Source organism: Lithobates pipiens, unplaced genomic scaffold (assembly GCF_037356315.1).
Source record: "Lithobates pipiens isolate NorthernLeopardFrog02 unplaced genomic scaffold, aLitPip1_a1.2 Scaffold_23, whole genome shotgun sequence".
In the NCBI taxonomy this organism is placed as follows: Eukaryota; Metazoa; Chordata; class Amphibia; order Anura; family Ranidae; genus Lithobates; species Lithobates pipiens.
Genome location: NW_027507785.1, coordinates 47,768,273 through 47,789,064, shown reverse-complemented (window position 1 = coordinate 47,789,064; position 20,792 = coordinate 47,768,273). Strand labels below are relative to the sequence as shown.

Sequence of the window (20,792 nt, the reverse complement as noted above, 5' to 3'; positions counted from 1 at the left end):
CAATCACCAACGTTTTTAGAGGCGAGATCTCCCTGCAAAGGATCCCCTGAAGACCCTTATGAGGGGGTCGGCCACACCAAACCCAGAAACCAAGTATAAGTGCAGCTTCTGCTAACATTGGAAGTATAGTAGTGAAGTTGCATAGAATTGCTGCTTTTCAATATTTGTAAAGATTGTGGAATAGGACATTATTGATTATTACAACAAACAAATGACAAACAAATGACGAATCCCCGATGCGGCACGAGACCCCAACTGGTATTTTACATACACAGTTAAATGGCAAAGTGGGAGGTGTCGGTTCCTCCATTTTATTGGTTTGTTGGCAGTTAAAGGGTTACAGGCGAGGAACAAACAAGGACGGGAGCAGCGATGACATTCTCCAGGGAATTGTGTCCACTCTCTCCCACAGGTCATTTTTCTATCCAAATATAGAGCTTTCTATAAATACTCAGCACATTAATAAAATATCCCGTTCTCTTCACACAATCCGATCCTGTGCTACTGGGAATGGAGCGATGGATGACGGAGGAAGGGTTCCAAGTTGGCCAGGCAATATAGGGGGAGGGGGGTTTCCGTGCCAGTGAAAGGCTGGTGGAAGGGGGTGCTATACCGGCCAGAAAATGGGTGAGAGGTGCCCAGAGGATGGTTATTACCTGGGGAGGGAGGTGTGGTGGCCAGAAGGTGGATGATTGGCTAACCATTCTCTAAGCACACCCTCAATCATCCATCCTCTGCCCACCACCTATTGGCACACCCCAATCTATCCATGGCCCCTTCTTCATCAGTCAGCCTTATGTACACCACGTTGTCCCATTATTCATCCAATCATCTATCTGTCATTTGGGCGGCCTCCCCAATAATCCATTCTCTGAGCCCCCCAATCATTCATCCTTTGGATACCCCCCAATCATCTACCCAATGGGCACTACACCACCCTGTTATCCATTCTTAGGGGACCCCTCCAATCATCACCCCCTGGGCAACCCCCCCCCCTCCAAATCCTTCATCCTCTGGGCACCAAGCCTTTGATTAACCCTCCTCCGTGCCCCCATTCAGCCTTATGGCAACCCCTCCCCCCCCCCCCAAAATCTTCCTTCCAATGGGCATTACACCACCATTACCCATTCTTAGGGGACCCCTCCAATCATCACCCTCTGGGCACCCCCCCCCCAAATCCTCTATCCTCTGGGCACTAAGTCTTTAAGCCTTTGGTTAACCATCCTCCGAGCTCCCCCAATCATTCATCCTCTGGGAACACCCTCCCCCGCCCTCCAATCATCTTTCCAATGGGCACTACACCACCCCGTTATCCATTCTTAGGGACCCCTCCAATTATCACCCTCTGGGCATCCCCCCCCCTCCCAAAATCCTCTGGGCACCAAGCCTTTGATTAACCATTCTCAGAGCCGCCATTCAGCCTTAGGGCAACCCCCCCCCAAAATCTTCCTTCCAATGGGCACTACACCTCCCCGTTATCCATTCTTAGGGGACCCCTCCAATCATCACCCTCTGGGCACCCCCCCTCCCAAAATCCTCTGGGCACCAAGCCTTTGATTAACCATCCTCCGAGCCCCCATTCAGCCTTTGGGCACCCCTCCAATGGGCACTACACCACCCTATTATCCATTCTTAGGGGACCCCTCCAATCATCAATCTCTGGGCACCCCCCTAAATCCTCTATCCTCTGGGCACCAAGCCTTTGGTTAACCATCCTCCGAGCTCCCCAATCAGTCATCCTCTGGGAACACCCCCCTCCCCCAAATCATCCATCCAATGGGCACTACACACCCTCTTATCCATCCTCAGAAGACTCCTTCAATCATCAGCCTCTGGGCACCCACCAAATACAAATACTGGGCACCACGCCTTTGGTTAACCACCCTCTGTGCACCCCCACAAAGGCATGGTGCCCAGAGGACAGATGATTTGGGGGTGCCCAAAGGATGGCCGATTGGAAGAGTGCCCAAAGATAGATAATAAGAGGTGTGGCGCATATTGAATGAATTTGTGGGGGTACCCAGAGAATGATTGATTGGAGGGCTCAGAGGATGAATTATTTGGGGCCCAGTGGACAGATGGATGCCCAGGGTATGGATAATGGGGGAACATGGTGTCCATAGAACGGCTGATTGAGAGGGGGGAGAGGATAGATGATTGGGGGGTGTCCAGAGGATTAACGACCGCTGGGGCCAGAGATGGATAATTGAGGGACCCAAAAGGAAGGATGATTGGGGAAGTGCCCAGAGGACGAATGACGGGGGGTGCTCTGCAATCCTAAAAAATAGTCAAAGATCCTCAATTCCGAACCAGGCGTGAGGTGTTGACATTTCTCATCCTCATCGAGAGATCTGCCTGTCCATGGGCAGTGTAGACAAACTGAGAAAGGCCATCTCATAAGGAAGATTTCAGCCTACTGGACAAGGCAGATCAAAGCGATGCAACTTTCAGTAGCCAAAAGCACGTAGTCAGCATCGGCAAACGCTTCAACGTGTGGCCATAATTCCCTACAGCTACCCCCATCTCTGGCTGACTGGTAACATTATAACCCTGGGCCCTTATCATTAGAAAGGATATCCTGCCAAACCACACATGTGAGGTATCGCCACGATCAGTAGAGCGAGAGCAATAATTCTAGCCCTAGACCTCCTCTGTAACTTGAAAAATGCAACCTGTAGAATTTTTTTAAACATCGACTATGGAGATTTTTAAGGGTAAAAGTTTGTCCGCATTCCACGAGCGGGCGCAATTTTGAAGCGTGACACGTTGGGTATCAATTTCCTCAGCGTAACATTATCTTTCACAATATAAAAAAAATAAAATTGGGCTAACTTCACTGTTGTCTTATTTTTTTAATTCAAAAAAGTGTATTTTTCCAACAAAAAAAAAAAAAAAGTGCACTTGTAAGACTGCTGCGCAAATATGGTGTGACAGAATGTATTTACAATTTAAAAAGCAGAAAACCTCAAAATGTCAGACGTGTGATCACTACTGTCCCCCTCTCCCTTTCTTCTTCTCCTGGGGGGGGTCTGTGTACATATAATTTTATCAGGGAGTCTCTATGTACATATTAGTATATTAGATACGTCTCTACCGTTAGTACATATGAACATAGAGGCCTCCCTGATATAGTACATTTCAGTATATCATAGAGGGTCTCTATGCACATCAGTATATTGGTATTGGGGGGGGGGTCTCTATGTACCTATAGGTATGTTGTGGGGTCTTTATGTACATCAATATATTGGAGGGTCTCTACGTTTGCATCTGTATATCAGGGGGTCCGTGGGGGGTTGGGATAGTCTCTATGTACATATCACTATATAAAGGGGGGGGGGGGGTAGTCTCTATGTACATACCACTATATAAAAGGGGTGGTGTCTCTATGTACATGTCACTATATCAGGGGGTCTCTATGTACATAGAAACAGATCACACAGAGGGCAGTAAGCGCCCAGAGATGTTGGTACTTACAGGCCTGCAGGGAGAAATGCTTCTTATCAGCAGGGGGCGCTGCAGCTCCGAGGGTATTGAGCTCTATCTGCCCCAGCAAGTACTGGATGGAGCGCAGTTGGAAGCAAGGATCCGCCAATAATACGCCGGTGGCTCGCTGGATCCTGAGGAAGTAAACAGAGGAGATGTAGGAGAACGCAGACATATCGCATTTCTCTGTACACACAGATCAGATTATATGCATCATACACATTATACAACCATCAATGGCACCTATCAGAATTGGCGGCAGGATTGTGAGGACCTGCTTCGGTAGCGGAGATATCCAGGAGGCATACGTAAGGGGGGGGGGAGGGAGGAGTCAGAGTGACCCATCAGGGGCGTCAGAGCGACCCAGCTGGGGCGTCAGTGGGGGGCAGAGCGACCCAGCAGGGGCGTCAGTTCGAGGGGGGATTGACCCGTCAGTGGGGGGGAATGGATGCCCCCTAGGGCCAGATAAAGGTAGGCAAAGGGCTGCAGTTTTGCTGATCTAAGCGATTTCTCATTTTTATCATATTAATACAGCGCTGGATATAGACCAGAAAACCTAATAAAATTTATAAAGGATTTCCGCTGAGGCATTTCTCCATAAAATCTGCCAAAAAACGTGCACTGAAGCCCAACAGGACAGACATTCCCATGAGCCCGACACCCCCCCCCCGGTCTCCGTCCTCCCACCCGCACTTAGCACAGGCGGGCGAACGCTCGTTCCGGTCTCCATCCTTCGCTCTGTACATGCGGATTCCCCTCATTTTTTGGGTGCATGCCCAGGGCTCCATCACGAGCTGAATGTCCCCATATAAATGGCGGAAAGACTTTTGCTTCTTTTTCGCATTGAGCCACTTCTGAAGAAATCATCTTAAATAATAATAAAATACCAGAGGATTTCAGCAGCCAAACCGCCACTTTGTTTCCCTTTTAGTTTTATTAAACTTCACCCAAATGAGAGGACGCGGAATGCGAGTCTCCAGCAGATGTACAGAACGATGCAACAGAATACGGCGCCACCTAGTGCTGAAATTACGAGAGCGACCGGACAGATGCTAAATAAAGGGCCTCAGACCAGCGGCTTCCATTGGCGATCGGATGATTGGACGCCGTGCCGTTATAGGCGGAGTGGAGTCTTCATTGGGGGAGATTTACTAAAGACAGAGAGTGCAAAATCCAGAACAGCCCTGCAGAGAAACCAATCAGCTTCCAGGTTTTACTGTCAAAGCTTCATGGAACAAGCTAAAAGCAGAAGCTGATTGGCTACCGCCGTGCACAGCTGCACCAGTTTTAGTAATTTACCCCCCTCCCCTCCCCCCATAGTGTCACAGGCTGGTAAAATTAGTCAGATAAGAGGAAGGTTGCGGGACCAGAAAGTTACACTACAAGTCCCAGCATGCTTTGCCGTGCGACAACCACAAGATATTAAACAGCAACTCCCAAGTTGTGAAGATTGGGAGCGGACAGCTGGATTATCAGACCGTCCTTCTGGCTGCCGGTGTCTCTCCTGCATTAGAAATAAATAAAATGAGGCCCTGGGGAGGCCCAGATCACATCTCCTGTCCATTAAATCCTCACAAAGTGAAGCCAAGAGTGAGAGGGAAATACTCACATTACAGGCTCCCCGCTCCACCCGCAACCCTTTCCTGCAAACACTCCCTACTCCATCCTCAACCCTTCCACCCACAACCCTTTCCTGCAAACGCTCCCTACTCCATCCTCAACCCTTCCACCCACAACCCTTTCCTGCAAACACTCCCTACTCCATCCTCAACCCTTCCACCCGTAACCCTTTCCTGCAAACGCTCCCTACTCCATCCTCAACCCTTCCACCCGCAACCCTTTCCTGCAAACGCTCCCTACTCCATCCTCAACCCTTCCACCCGTAACCTTTTCCTGCAAACACTCCCTACTCCATCCTCAACCCCTTCCACCCGTAACCTTTTCCTGCAAACGCTCCCTACTCCATCCTCAACCCTTCCACCCACAACCCTTTCCTGCAAACACTCCCTACTCCATCCTCAACCCTTCCACCCGCAACCCTTTCCTGCAAACACTCCCTACTCCATCCTCAACCCTTCCACCTGTAACCCTTTCCTGCAAACGCTCCCTACTCCATCCTCAACCCTTCCACCCACAAAAACGCTCCCTACTCCATCCTCAACCCTTCACCCACAACCCTTTCCTGCAAACGCTCCCTACTCCATCCTCAACCCTTCCACCCACAACCCTTTCCTGCAAACGCTCCCTACTCCATCCTCAACCCTTCCACCCACAACCCTTTCCTGCAAACACTCCCTACTCCATCCTCAACCCTTCCACCCACAACCCTTTCCTGCAAACGCTCCCTACTCCATCCTCAACCCTTCCACCCACAACCCTTTCCTGCAAACACTCCCTACTCCATCCTCAACCCTTCCACCCGTACCCTTTCCTGCAAACGCTCCTACTCCATCCTCAACCCTTCCACCCACAACCCTTTCCTGCAAACGCTCCCTACTCCATCCTCAACCCTTCCACCCTAACCCTTTCCTGCAAACGCTCCCTACTCCATCCTCAACCCTTCCACCCACAACCCTTTCCTGCAAACGCTCCCTACTCCATCCTCAACCCTTCCACCCGTAACCCTTTCCTGCAAACGCTCCCTACTCCATCCTCAACCCTTCCACCCGCAACCCTTTCCTGCAAACGCTCCCTACTCCATCCTCAACCCTTCCACCCACAACCCTTTCCTGCAAACGCTCCCTACTCCATCCTCAACCCTTCCACCCACAACCCTTTCCTGCAAACGCTCCCTACTCCATCCTCAACCCTTCCACCTGTAACCCTTTCCTGCAAACACTTCCTACTCCATCCTCAACCCTTCCACCCGCAACCCTTTCCTGCAAACGCTCCCTACCTCCATCCTCAACCCTTCCACCCGTAACCCTTTCCTGCAAACGCTCCCTACTCCATCCTCAACCCTTCCACCCGCAACCCTTTCCTGCAAACGCTCCCTACTCCATCCTCAACCCTTCCACCCACAACCCTTTCCTGCAAACGCTCCCTACTCCATCCTCAACCCTTCCACCCATCAACCCTTTCCTGCAAACGCTCCCTACTCCATCCTCAACCCTTCCACCTGTAACCCTTTCCTGCAAACACTCCCTACTCCATCCTCAACCCTTCCACCCACAACCCTTTCCTGCAAACACTCCCTACTCCATCCTCAACCCTTCCACCTGTAACCCTTTCCTGCAAACACTCCCTACTCCATCCTCAACCCTTCCACCCTGTAACCCTTTCCTGCAAACACTCCCTACTCCATCCTCAACCCTTCCACCCGTAACCCTTTCCTGCAAACACTCCCTACTCATCCTCAACCCTTCCACCCGTAACCCTTTCCTGCAAACACTCCCTACTCCATCCTCAACCCTTCCACCCGTAACCCTTTCCTGCAAACGATCCCTACTCCATCCTCAACCCTTCCACCCATAACCCTTTCCTGCAAACGGTCCCTACTCCATCCTCAACCTTCCACCCGTAACCCTTTCCTGCAAACACTCCCTACTCCATCCTCAACCCTTCCACCCGCAACCCTTTCCTGCAAACACTCCCTACTCCATCCTCAACCCTTCCACCCGTAACCCTTTCCTGCAAACACTCCCTACTCCATCCTCAACCCTTCCACCTGTAACCCTTTCCTGCAAACGCTCCCTACTCCATCCTCAACCCTTCCACCCGTAACCTTTTCCTGCAAACACTCCCTACTCCATCCTCAACCCTTCCACCCGTAACCCTTTCCTGCAAACACTCCCTACTCCATCCTCAACCCTTCCACCTGTAACCCTTTCCTGCAAACGCTCCCTACTCCATCCTCAACCCTTCCACCCGTAACCCTTTCCTGCAAACACTCCCTACTCCATCCTCAACCCTTCCACCTGTAACCCTTTCCTGCAAACGCTCCCTACTCCATCCTCAACCCTTCCACCCGTAACCTTTTCCTGCAAACACTCCCTACTCCATCCTCAACCCTTCCACCCGCAACCCTTTCCTGCAAACACTCCCTACTCCATCCTCAACCCTTCCACCCGTAACCTTTTCCTGCAAACACTCCCTACTCCATCCTCAACCCTTCCACCCGTAACCTTTTCCTGCAAACACTCCCTACTCCATCCTCAACCCTTCCACCCGTAACCTTTTCCTGCAAACACTCCCTACTCCATCCTCAACCTTCCAGCCTATAACTTTTCCTGCTTTCTGCAAACACTCCCTACTCCATCCTCAACCCTTCCGCCCGTAACCTTTTCCTGCAAACACTCCCTACTCCATCCTCAACCCTTCCACCCGTAACCCTTTCCTGCAAACGCTCCCTACTCCATCCTCAACCCTTCCACCCGTAACCCTTTCCTGCAAACGCTCCCTACTCCATCCTCAACCCTTCCACCCGTAACCCTTTCCTGCAAACGCTCCCTACTCCATCCTCAACCCTTCCACCCGTAACCCTTTCCTGCAAATGCTCCCTACTCCAGTGGTTCTCAACCAGGTCCTCAAGTACCCCCAACAGGCCATGTTTTGGGAATTTCTCTTAGATAAAAAAGCTGTTCTAAATACAAAGCCGTTGACTCCGATTTAAAAGCACCTGTACAAGATAAAGGAAAACCTGCAAACATGGCCCGTTGATGACAGGGTTGAGAACCACTGGTCTACTCTAGTCACAACCCTTTCCGCCTATAACCCTTTCCTGCACAGGTTCCCTACTCCATTAACCCTTTGCCACATACCCTTAATCCTTTCCCACACATCCCTCCATCCACAACCCTTTCTACCCGTAACCCTTTCCTGAACACGGTCCCTACTCCATCCTCAACCCTTTTCCTGCAAACGCTCCCTACTCCATTCTCAACCCTTCCACCCGTAACCCTTTCCTGCAAACACTCCCTACTCCATCCTCAACCCTTCCACCCGTAACCTTTTCCTGCAAACACTCCCTACTCCATCCTCAACCCTTCCACCCGTAACCTTTTCCTGCAAACACTCCCTACTCCATCCTCAACCCTTCCGCCCGTAACCTTTTCCTGCAAACACTCCCTACTCCATCCTCAACCCTTCCGCCCGTAACCTTTTCCTGCAAACACTCCCTACTCCATCCTCAACCCTTCCACCCGTAACCCTTTCCTGCAAACCTCCCTACTCCATCCTCAACCCTTCCACCCGTAACCCTTTCCTGCAAACGCTCCCTACTCCATCCTCAACCCTTCCACCCGTAACCCTTTCCTGCAAACGCTCCCTACTCCATCCTCAACCCTTCCACCCGTAACCCTTTCCTGCAAATGCTCCCTACTCCAGTGGTTCTCAACCAGGTCCTCAAGTACCCCAACAGGCCATGTTTTGGGAATTTCTCTTAGATAAAAAAGCTGTTCTAAATACAAAGCCGTTGACTCCGATTTAAAAGCACCTGTACAAGATAAAGGAAAACCTGCAAACATGGCCCGTTGATGACAGGGTTGAGAACCACTGGTCTACTCTAGTCACAACCCTTTCCGCCTATAACCCTTTCCTGCACAGGTTCCCTACTCCATTAACCCTTTGCCACATACCCTTAATCCTTTCCCACACATCCCTCCATCCACAACCCTTTCTACCCGTAACCCTTTCCTGAACACGGTCCCTACTCCATCCTCAACCCTTTTCCTGCAAACGCTCCCTACTCCATTCTCAACCCTTCCACCCGTAACCCTTTCCTGCAAACGCTCTCTATTCCAGTGGTTATCAACCCTGTCCTCAAGTACCCCCAACAGGCCATGTTTTGGGAATTTCTCCAAGATAAAATGGCTGTCCAAAATACCAAGCCATTGACTGATTTAAAGCACCTGTGCAAGATAAAGGAAAACCTGCAAACATGGCCTGTTGGGGGTACTTGAGGACTGAGGTTGAGAACTACTAGTCTACTCTATCCAAAACCCTTTCCACCTTTAACCCTTTGCCACACCCCCTCCATCCATAACCCTTACTTTTTCCCCCCACACACCCTCGATCTGTAACCCTTTCCCACACCCCCACTCTACCCATAACCCTTTCTAACACCCCTCACCATCCCTCACCTCCGCAACCCTTTTCTGCACTCCCCACCGCCATCTGTAGCCTTTCCCTGCACAGGCTTCTCACGCCACTCATAATCCTTTCCTGCATAAGCTTCCTACTTTATCTGTTACCCTTTCCCACACCCTAGCTCCATCAATAGCCCTTTCCCACACTTTCTTCTATTCGTATCCCTTTCCTGCACCCACAGCCCCTCAAGTCTGTAACCCTTTCCTGCACAGGCTCCCTACTTCATCTACAGCCCTTTGCTGCACCCCCAACCCTTTCTTGCACAGGCTCCTTGCTCTATCCTTAACTTTCTCCTGCACCCTTTCCCTTCATCCAAAACCCTTTCTGCCCCCCCCCCCCACTCCATTCAATATCCTTTCCCACACCTCCGCTCCATCCGTAACTCCCACACCCCCCACCTCATTTGTAACCCTTTCCTGCACCTCCACTCTTAACCATCCTCTGTACTTCCACACCCCCCCATCTCTCTCTCTCTCTCCCTCTCCGGCTCCCCTGCCCCAACCACATCGTAACTCTTTCTTGAACCCTAAATCTATATCACTATTCTCTGTACTCCATCAATCTGTAACGCTTTCCTGCTTTCCTCGTTCTTCCACAAGACCTTCCTGCAGGCAGTGGAGGCTGGTGCTCAAAATTTTTTTTTTTTTGGGGGGGGGGGCACAAACTGGAAAATACTGCAACCCCCCCCCCCCTTCAATTTCAGCCTCACTGTACCCATCAAATGCAGCCACTGTGCCCATCAATTGCAGCCACTTGTGTCCACCAACCCCCCATCAATTTCAGCCTCACTGTACCCATCAAATGCAGCCACTTGTGAAAAAAAACCAACCCCCCCCCCTCCCCCATCAATATCAGCCTCACTGTTCCCAAATGCAGCCACTGTACCCATCAAAGGCAGCCACTTGTGAAAAAATACCAACCCCCCCGTCAATTTCAGCCTCACTGTTCCCAAATGCAACCACTTGTGCCCATTATGCTGTCACCCCCCCCCCCCCCTCGCACGTCTCCAGCAGCAGCACCAAATCTACACCCTCACCCACCCAATAGGGTGGCCTGGCGCTTTGGCCAATCAGGAAACAGGTCTGCCGCCCTGCCTCTTGATTAGCGGGGAGGAAGGTTAGTGTGAAAATAGCGAAAATGTATTCGCTATGGTCACACAATTGGGCGGGATCAGGGCGCATTCTCTGCGCCCCGAGCCCACCCTATTTTGAAGCCTGTTAGAGCCTCTGGCTCTAATCAGGTGCTTCAAAAAGTACCTCCCCCTGCCATAGGAATCCATGCATCCAGCGCCCTAAATTGAGGGGGGGCAGCGCCTGTGCGCCAATAGTGCACGGGCCGCCACTGCCTGCAGGGAATCTTTAACCCCTTCCTGTACCTCCATTACTTAAACCTCAACTCCACCCATGCTTACATCCATGCCTCTGCTCAATCTGTTACCCTTTTCCTGGATCCATTCGCCTTTTCCCTACCTCTGCTCCTCCTGTAATGAATCGCCACTTTCTCCTTCCCTCCATCCGTAGCCCTTCTTGTACCTTGGCGGCTTAAGTAACCCTTGGCTGCCAACAGACACAATGCTGCATCTTTTTCTACTGCCCCGCTGGAACTGCAGCTACTTCCTCCATCTTTAATTGCTCATCCAGATTTTACCACATCCTTAACCTCCTCGTGTGCTTCTGCTGCATTTCAACTCCAAAATCGAAGCCACATCCATCTCTTGCACTTAATTCCTCTGGTAAATAATTTACCTTCTTCTCTTGTCGACACACCCAGAACCAATGTTCTTCACACCAGGGATGGTAACACCCCTCAGCATAAAACAAAACGATCTATAAATGGTGTATTCCATGCTGTTCATACTCACTACGAGATTCCTTTTTCTGTATTCTGCAAAAATAACGGGTTGATCCTGCTGCTCTCTACCGCCCCCTGCTGTCCACGTCCCCAATTCAGCTAGGGATTTTGCAGAGCAGTGTTGGCAGCTCTGCACATGCTCAGTTTTCAGTGAGCTTTCTATGCTGAGCATTTCCTCCCCATCACATCTGAGCGGCTCATGTGACTATAGAGTCACACATATGGGCGTATACATCGTGGTAAATAAAAGCCCACTTCCTTCTTCCTCCTCAATGCCCACTAACCAGCTAAACAAACCAGGGGCGGGTGATTACATGTAGATTAGATGTCCCCTGACATTCGGCCCATGTGTGCTAGGCTTAAGACACAGGCTGGAGGGGCGTGACACAGCCTGAGACTGGCAAAAATCCGCCCACACCATGTTATTACCAAAAAAAATAAAATAATAAAGATTGGATTTCAACTATACACTAGATTTCCAAAAGTATTGGGACATCTTCTTTTACATGCACATGAACTTTAATGGCATCCCAATCTTAGTCCACAGGGGTTCAATATTGAGTTGGCCCAACCTTTGCAGCTTTAACAGCTTCCACTCTTCTGGGAAGGCCGTCCACAAGGTTTAGGAGATGTGTCTATGGGAATGTTTGACCATTCTTCCAGAAGCGCATTTGTGAGGTCAGGCACTGATGAGGACGAGAAGGCCTGGCTCGCAGTCTCCACTCTAATTCCCATCCCAAAGGTGTTCTATCGGGTTGAGGTCAGGACTCTGTGCAGGCCAGTCAAGTTACTCCAGCCCAAACTCGCTCTTTATGGACCTTGCTTTGTGCACCGGCGCACAGTCATGTTGGAACAGGAAAGGGCCGCCCCTAAACAGTTCCCACAAAGTTGGGAGCACGAAATTGTCCAAAACGTCTTGGTATGCCAACGCCTTAAGCGTTCCCGTCACTGGAACCAAGGGGGCCAACCCCTGAAAAACAACCCCCCACACCATAATCCCCCCCCTCCACCAAATTATTTGGACCAGTGCTCAAAGCAAGGTCCATAAAGACATGGATGAGCGAGTTTGGGGTGGAGGAACTTGACTGGCCTTCACAGAGTCCTGACCTCATCCCGATAGAACACCTTTTGGGAAGAATTAAAAGGAGGAGACTGCGAGCCAGGCCTTCTCATCCAACATCAGTGCCTGACCTCACAAATGTGCTTCTGGAAGAATGGTCAAACATTCCCATAGACACCCTCCTAAACCTTGTGGAGGTGAAGCTGTTGTAGCTGTAAAGGGCGGAGCCAACTCAATATTGAACCCTACGGACTAAGACTGGGATGCCATTAAATTTCATGTGTGTCTAAAAAAGGCAGGCGTCCCAATACTTTGGTAATATAGAGTATATTTGTATGTATGTATGTATGTATGTAGGTTTTTTTTTTATTTATTTTTATTTTTTAACATGTGACCAGCAGCAGAGGATTATACGCTCCTACTGTTTATGTTTCCCTGCAGACAGGCTGGGAGAGCGCTGGGTCATGTAAAAGCTGTATATCAATTTTGAAAAAAAAAAAAAAAGGTAGTCTAGTTTTTTCTGAGCGCCAGAAATTTGCCTTCAAAGTGCCGTTTTTCACCACCAAAAAACGACAAACGCCGATAAACGCGCATAAACGCTCATGAACAAGTGTTAGTGTTCGGCGTTCTAATTTTTCAATGCATTGTGGGAGTTTGGAATGCACTGTGGGATTTTTGGAGTGTCCTCTGTGTATTTTTTTTATTAAAAACGCCCATAAACGCTAATAAACGCCAGTACAAAACGCTGTTAAAAGCAGGTTTTTCAACCAGCGTTTTCTGCCGGCAATCTTGCGTCCAGAAAAAGCTTTTTTTTTGAGCTTCAGTGTGCATAGAGCCTAAGGTCCGGTTCACACTGAGGCAGCACGACTTACAGCGCGACTGCCTCAGGCGACCCCGGACGCGACTGCTGCGGCGACTTGCAAAAACGACTTCTGTATAGAAGTCAATGCAAGTCGCCCCCAAAGTCGCACAGGAACCTTTTTTCTAAGTCGGAGCGACTTGTGTCACTGCGATTAGAACGGTTCCATTGTACAGAACGGCGACGCAACTTGTCAGGCGACTAAGTCACCTGACAAGTCGTCCTAGTGTGAACCGACCCTAAAGGAGAGAAACTAAATTAAGGGGGGGGGGGGGGGGGGAGTAAAAAATTGAGATAAAATAAAGTAAAATTTAAAGGTGACACAATAACAATGTTTTTTTTTTATTTTAAGTTTATAATAAAAAAAAAAAAAAAAAAAAGAAGAAGAGGGGGGGGGGGGGGGTCAACACCTGCTAGTTCATTGAGCTGGTTTAAGCAGCGGCAATCCTGCCGGTATTCAGCTTCAAAAGGTATTTTAACCACTTGCCGCCCGCCATATAGCAAAATGACGGTGGCAAAGTCGTTGTAAAATCCTGACCGGACGTCATATGACGTGATCAGGATATTAAGCCGCTGCGCGGCCCTGGGGGTGCGCATCGCGGCGATCGTTGTTGCGGGGTGTCAGTCTGACACCCCGCAACTACGATCTCAGTAAAGAGTCTCTGACGGAGACTCTTTACCATGTGATCAGCCGCGTCCAATCACGGCCGATCACTGTGTAAATAGGAAGAGCCGGTGTCTTATCATATAAGGTCCTCCATCCGATAGTGTCCGCTGCGTACTGCGCATGCGCAGTACACAGCAACACAGATTCCGAAAATTGCAGAGGATGAACGGCGCCTGCGCCGCGAGTCCAGGTTCTATCCCCACTATCCAAGTGGACATAGAGTAGGAATATAAAAGAGCCGAGCGCGGCGAGCGAAGCTCGCCCCCGAGGGACACTCTAATATTCACAACCCTATGTCCGCTTGGATGGTGGGGCTACCACCTCCACTCACAGCGCAGGCGCCGTTCAGCTTCGGAGATTTTCCGAAGCTTCGTCTGCTCCGTACTGCGCATGCGCAGTACGGTGCGGACACTATATGATGGCTGGACACTATATGGCACAACACCGGTGATCGGCTTTTCCTCACTCGCGTCTGTCAGACGCGAGTAGAGGAGAGCCGATTGGCTGCTCCTCTGACAGAGGGGTTTGTGCTGATCGATTATCAGCACAGCCCCCCAAGGATGCCCTCACTTGACCACCAGGGATGCCCAGCAACAGGTATGCCCCCCATAGACCACCAGGGATGCCAGTCAGTGCCCACAATGGATGCCAATCAATGCCCATAATGGATGCCAGTGCCCACAATGGGCATCACTGATTGGCATGCATTATTGTTTGGCACTGATTGGCATCCATCCCTATACAGTACTGTACACTACAATGCCCATCCGTGCCGCCCATCAGTGCCCATCCATACCACCTATCAGTGCCCATCCATGCCGCCTATCAGTGCCCATCCATGCCGCCTATCAGTGCCCATCCATGCCGCCTATCAGTGCCCATCCATGCCGCCTATCCATGCCACCCATCCATGCCAATCCATGCCACCTATCAGTGCCTATTTGTGCCACCTATCAGTGTCTGTGTTACATATCAGTGCCATCTATCAGCGCCGCCTATCAGTGCCACTTCATTGATGCCACATCATTGGTGCCCATCAGTGCCGCCTTATCAGTGCCAGTCACTGCTGCCCCGTCAGTGCCCATTAGTGAAGGAGAAAACTTACTTATTTACAAATTTTTGTAACTGAAACAAAAAAAAATGTTTTTTTCAAAATTTTCTGCATTTTATTTGTTTAGCAGAAAATAAAAATCCCAGAGGTGATCAAATACCACCAAAATAAAGCTCTATTTGTGGGAACAAAATGATAAAAATTTAGTTTGGGTACAGTGTAGCATGACCGCGCAATTGTCATTCAAAGTGCGACAGCACTAAAAGCTCAAAATTCGTCTGGGCAGGAAGGTGTATAAGTGCCCCCACCCCCCCCCCGGTATTGAAGTGGTTAATAAAAATAAAAAAACAATTCTAATTAGTGCCATCATCCTCATACAGAAATAGAAGGGACAATCTAAAATTTAGGATTGTGTTCAGGATCTCTAAGCTTTTCACCTTCTACAAAATCTCTCTTTGAAAATGAAATAAAATTAAAAAAAAATTAAAAAAATCAGAAGTCCCCTCCGAGATTTCATCCCACCGTTCTCGGCACACATAAAAATTCGAAGGAAGGACGATTGTTTAAAAAAGTGATTGAACGGGGAGTCCCAAAATCTTTGCATAACCAGCCCAGACTAATATTCCTTTATTACAAATGTAATGGTAGCAATAAAAGTTTCATCTGTAAGGTCGTTACCGTTCCCATTACTCCGAATACACACACACAAAGTGCGGCTACTAATTGGTGGGAAGTAGACATCTCCATTAGGTGGTAAATCGCTCTCATAATCGCAGGTCAGCTCTTTCTTCTAATACTATTGAGATGCCCATTGCATAACACCCCCCCCACCCACCCCACCCCACCCCGCCCCCCCCCACCCCCACCCCCCCAGGGGCTCCACATCTGCTTAGTGGACCTCGCTTTGATGGGTTTTCCCACACTGTCATTTTTTCGTAAAGGATTGGAATTGGGATCTCTGCCCCTCCAAGGGTTTCATGAAGTAGCTAGAGAGCCATTGAGAATATTATTCAGGGAGGGACGAGTAAGCTCTATACAACCAATGGCGGAGGAGACAATGAGACATCGGGGAGGGAGGGAGGAAGAGTCAGAAGTGCTTCCAGTACAGACAGCTTCAATCAGCAACTGTAAGAGGACTCCGGCATTGATTCAACTCTCTACAAAAAAAAAGAAAGAAGAAGAAGTCTATTCACCGGCAGCCTCATCAGAACAGATAAGGACGCTTCTATTCTCCGCGTAAAAAAAAAGAAAGGCCACCACTTACCACAAGGTATTGATCAAGGAGAAGATGACGCTGTGTGCCCAAGTCCTTGTCTGAGAAGTTCATGTTCTCCAAGAGAGAGAAGACACAGAGGGGGGGAAGATGTTGGCAGCTTTATAAAAATTCTTCATCTGATCATCCGTCCTGCTCTGTCCCAGGTACCATCTTGGCTAATATCGTTCTTGTACATTAGAGAGTCGTAATTTAACAATGATTAGCAGACCAATCGTCCACATCTGGTCACCGAGACGGAATTAGAATCTGTTGAGCGGAGGCGAGGAAATTGATCCGACACCATGAGAACTGGCCACCGCTGGGGGGAATGGATACGATGCTTGGTGGTCTTCCTACTAGCGATGGACACTTTATCATCATTTACTTCTGGATGCCCGTCCAAATGCATCTGCGCCTCCGACCTCCTAAGCTGTACAAAAATTAGCCTGACAAACGTGCCGGAAAATCTGCCAGCCACATCTGCCAGTATGGACCTGAGCCATAACTCCATCGTGTCTCTTCGGGACGACTGGCTGGCCAACATCCCGCACCTGCACGTGCTGCGACTTGGCCACAATCACTTGAAATCTCTGTCGGCTGGGGCCTTCCGCAACGCCACCGAGCTGAGACACCTAGGACCTGTCTTCGAATCATCTCCAGACCGTACTGGTGGAATTTTTCCAGGCGCTCTTTAGACTGGAGGAACTTCTTCTATACAACAACTTTATCACCTACGTTGAGGAGATGGCCTTCACCCGCCTGGGCAACATCCGTAAAATCTACTTGAGCTGGAATAACCTGACCAGCTTTGCATTCAGTTCCATGCAGAACCTGACCAACCCCAATCTCCGTACCCTAGATCTGTCCTCCAACAAGTTTTCAGAGTTGCCGGTGGAGGAGGTTTCTTCACTTCCCGCCTTCATCAAGAACGGGCTGTACTTGCACAATAACCCGCTAACTTGTAACTGTGCCCTGTTCATGCTGCTCAGCCACTGGGAGCACCGGGGCTTCTCTTCTGTACTGGAATTCTCCCGGGAACACACCTGTCTTTACATGGGAAAGCGACGAGCGGTCGTTCGGATCCTGCAATCTCAGAGCGGGTTTGATAATTGCTCTATCGGACTAGGGCAACACATTCCTGATTTGGGGCTCAAAGTTCTCGTTGGGAAACGACTCATGGTGACTTGTAATACCAGTTTGCCGCAGGAAAACACGACCTTCTTATGGATTTCACCAGCCTACGACTTTATCTTTCCACCGGGGAACAGTAACCAAAGCTTCAAGATACATCCCAATGGCACTTTAGAAATTCACAAGGCTCAGCCGTGGAATTCAGGCATCTACCTGTGTATTGCGGTTAACAGAAGGCTTAGTTATAACGCAACTCACGAGGTCAACGTCACCGTGCATTTTCCCAAGCCCGAAGAGTCCTTCAACACCGGTCTCACCACCCTGTTGGGCTGCGTGGTCAGCCTGGTCTTGGTTTTCATTTATCTCTACATGACTCCTTGTCGTTGTTTCCGTTGCTGCTCAAAGCCACCGCAGACCCGAGTCCTCCGCAGGAGAGCAGCGCTCAGTCCTCCATCCTTTGCGGGACCCCTCCAGCCACCGACGGCTCCAACAGCCGCAAAGCTGGAGCCAGTCGGCACGTCGTCTTCCCTGGAACCGATCAAAGAAGGACGCGTGGAGAAGCACCCAAAGATTCTGCAGCTGAGGGACGGATTCTGATTCTGCAAGTTCTGTCTTTTCAGATTGTCCGATTGTTCAGACGTAAAAAAACAAAACAAATGCATGGTGGGTTATCCTTATCGGGAAGAGCTGGCCTACACTTGCCAGTGGCATTTAAGTAAGTATTTGCATGTCAGGTGTACCAGCATTTAGGCCTGGCATCTACGATTGGTGGTGCAATTTGGGGTGAGGGCATGGAAAACCTCAAAACTATTATTTGCTTGTACACCAGGTCCTTATAGCTTATTTCTGTTTCCCAATCTTCCCAAAGCTTTGTTTGAAAAATATTCCAGTGCGACTCTCCAATAATTGGATCTAGCAGTCAACGGGGAAAAAAACAAAAAAAAAAGACTCTCCAAGAACGGACAGCTTTTATAGGGTTAAAAAAAAAAAATGACATTAACGCACACGCACAAAAAAATTTCCTGCGAAGGAAATATCACATTTCAGGACCGGTTATCGGAAATGAACCTCTTGTTGGGTTATGGAGGACACGGGCCGCAGTGCGCTATGCGAAATCTCTAGCAAGAGATACAATTTCAGCAACACAATCCTTTCCAGTCCAATACAACATTTCCACCACCTGCAATATGCATTTCCCGTAGGACATCCCCCGCCGCGGCATTCCTGACCTCTAGATAGGTCGGGGGGGGGGGGGGGGGGGTAACGATCAACATATTTCCGAGGAACAGACTAAGAGTGTGACAACAAGCGGCCTCTATTACTGGATTGTGTTGACATCAATACAAAAATACCGCTGACCCAACTCATTAACGTGGAGGGAACTTCTCCCACGTGTTCCATTTTTTTACCAGGACCCCGGATCTCCCACCTTCACACGCAGCTCCCCCTACAGGGGAACTCCGGCAGCTCTACTCCTCTGCTTTATTATGTCTCTCCAGGAGCTCGATTATATGTGAACAGATGGATTTGGTATACCTGTACAATATGCATAACGGGAAGATATGGGGGGGGGGGGGGGACTGTTGTTTAGAAGGTGGTAAGACAATGGGCCCCCCTATGTGGGCGTTCTACAATGGGGCCCCCCCCTATGTGGGCGTTCTACAATGGGGCCCCCCTATGCGGGCGTTCTACAATGGGGCCCCCTATGCGGCTCTACAATGGGGCCCCCCTATGCGGGCTCTACAATGGGGCCCCCCTATGCGGGCTCCATAATGGGGCCCCCCTATGCGGGCTCCATAATGGGGCCCCCTATGCGGGCTCCATAATGGGGCCCCCTATGCGGGCTCCATAATGGGGCCCCCCTATGCGGGCCATAATGGGGCCCCCTATGCGGGCTCCATAATGGGGCCCCCTTTGCGGGCTCCATAATGGGGCCCCCTATGCGGGCTCCATAATGGGGGGCCCCCTATGCGGGCTCTATAATGGGGGGCCCCCTATGCGGGCTCCATAATGGGGGGCCCCCTATGCGGGCTCCATAATGGGGGGCCCCCTATGCGGGCTCCATAATGGGGGGCCCCCTAGCGGGCTCCATTTGTAATCTAGAACTGTCTGCTGTCCAACCACCAATGAGTATAAAATTATCCCCCCCACCCTACCCCACCATGCATTGAAATTCAAAATTTGACATGGGCAGTTTTTAAAAATTTGACCAGGGACCCCCAGACAAAAAACGTCCCCCCCGAAATAGTTGGAGGGGAAAACCCCTTGAAAAGGTAAACTCCAGATAACAAAAATGTGATGCATTTGTGTAGTGAATGAAAATGAATTAAATGTATTTCTACGTACAGCTAGTATAAGTACCTAATTGTGTCTTTGTATTAAACCTGGTCACGCTCTGCACAGCAGCACACTTGGGGAGGGCGCTAGCAGTCAGTCAGGTAGAGCTGCAGCGCTGACAGGAGGAAAGAGCAGCTAATGACTTATTAGTACGTTGCTGTTCCTTCATTGTCCAAACCACAGAACAAGATGGTGGTCCTTGAAGTCCATCTAAAGCTTTTTTTTTTTTTTTATTTTTTTTTTTTTTACTCTATAAAAAAAAAAAATGCAAGTTGCCTTAAAAGGATTGTAATTAGCTCTTTATTTATTTTTTTAAATTGGGCAATGCCCCTGCCTAGGAAGTTTCGTCTCCCCCACACTCTGCCACACAGTGATATGGGGGTGGGGGCACTAACAGGGCCTTGACATCATTTCCCTAAGCTCCCAACATGGTACCAACGCGCTGTCATTGTTAAGGGCTGTGGGCGAAGCTAGACATGGCTGCTCAGCGATAGGGCTCTGGGCATTGCCCGCTGCCGCAGCAAGGGTGGCAACAGTTTTCCTTCCCAAGTGAAATCGCTGCGGTGTTGTCACCCAATCATACCTGTGCCTATGCAATGGTCTTACTGGCAGGATCAATAGGTATTTACAGAATGGAGGATAGCTTGGTCTTTCTGGTATGGGATGCTAACGTTACATACACTATACTGTCAAAAGTATTGGGGCGCCTGTCTTTTACACACATACCGTACATGAACTTTAATGGCATCCCAGTCCTAATCCATAGGGTTCAAAGCAAGGTTCATAAAGACATGGATGAGCGAGTTTGGGGTGGAGGAACTTGACTGGACTGGGCATGGACACCACTCATACAATGCTTGGTATTTTCTCAACGAACGCAGTTTTCTGATTGGATGAGGCAGAAGGCATGATGTCACCGCCCGCCTCTTCACCTTCCAACCAGAGAGCAGTTTGCATTCTTTTAGACAATTCAAAGTGTTCTCTGAATGGCGCCCGTGCTGAGTGACCTCC

At 49.7% G+C, this 20,792-nt stretch overlaps 2 protein-coding genes across 2 annotated transcripts in view; both read left to right on the top strand.

Annotated features, from left to right (window-relative positions):
• RNF123 (ring finger protein 123) overlaps positions 1-20,792 on the top strand; it is a gene marked incomplete at its 5' end in the record, with an annotated part of 258,140 nt that overhangs the window by 47,741 nt on the left and 189,607 nt on the right.
• AMIGO3 (adhesion molecule with Ig like domain 3) lies at positions 16,107-18,693 on the top strand. The gene is given in 5 exon segments (XM_077451557.1): positions 16,107-16,948; positions 16,950-17,856; positions 17,859-17,971; positions 17,973-18,029; positions 18,031-18,693. Coding segments are annotated over 5 exon segments (1,467 nt in total). The 5' UTR covers positions 16,107-16,615; the 3' UTR covers positions 18,088-18,693.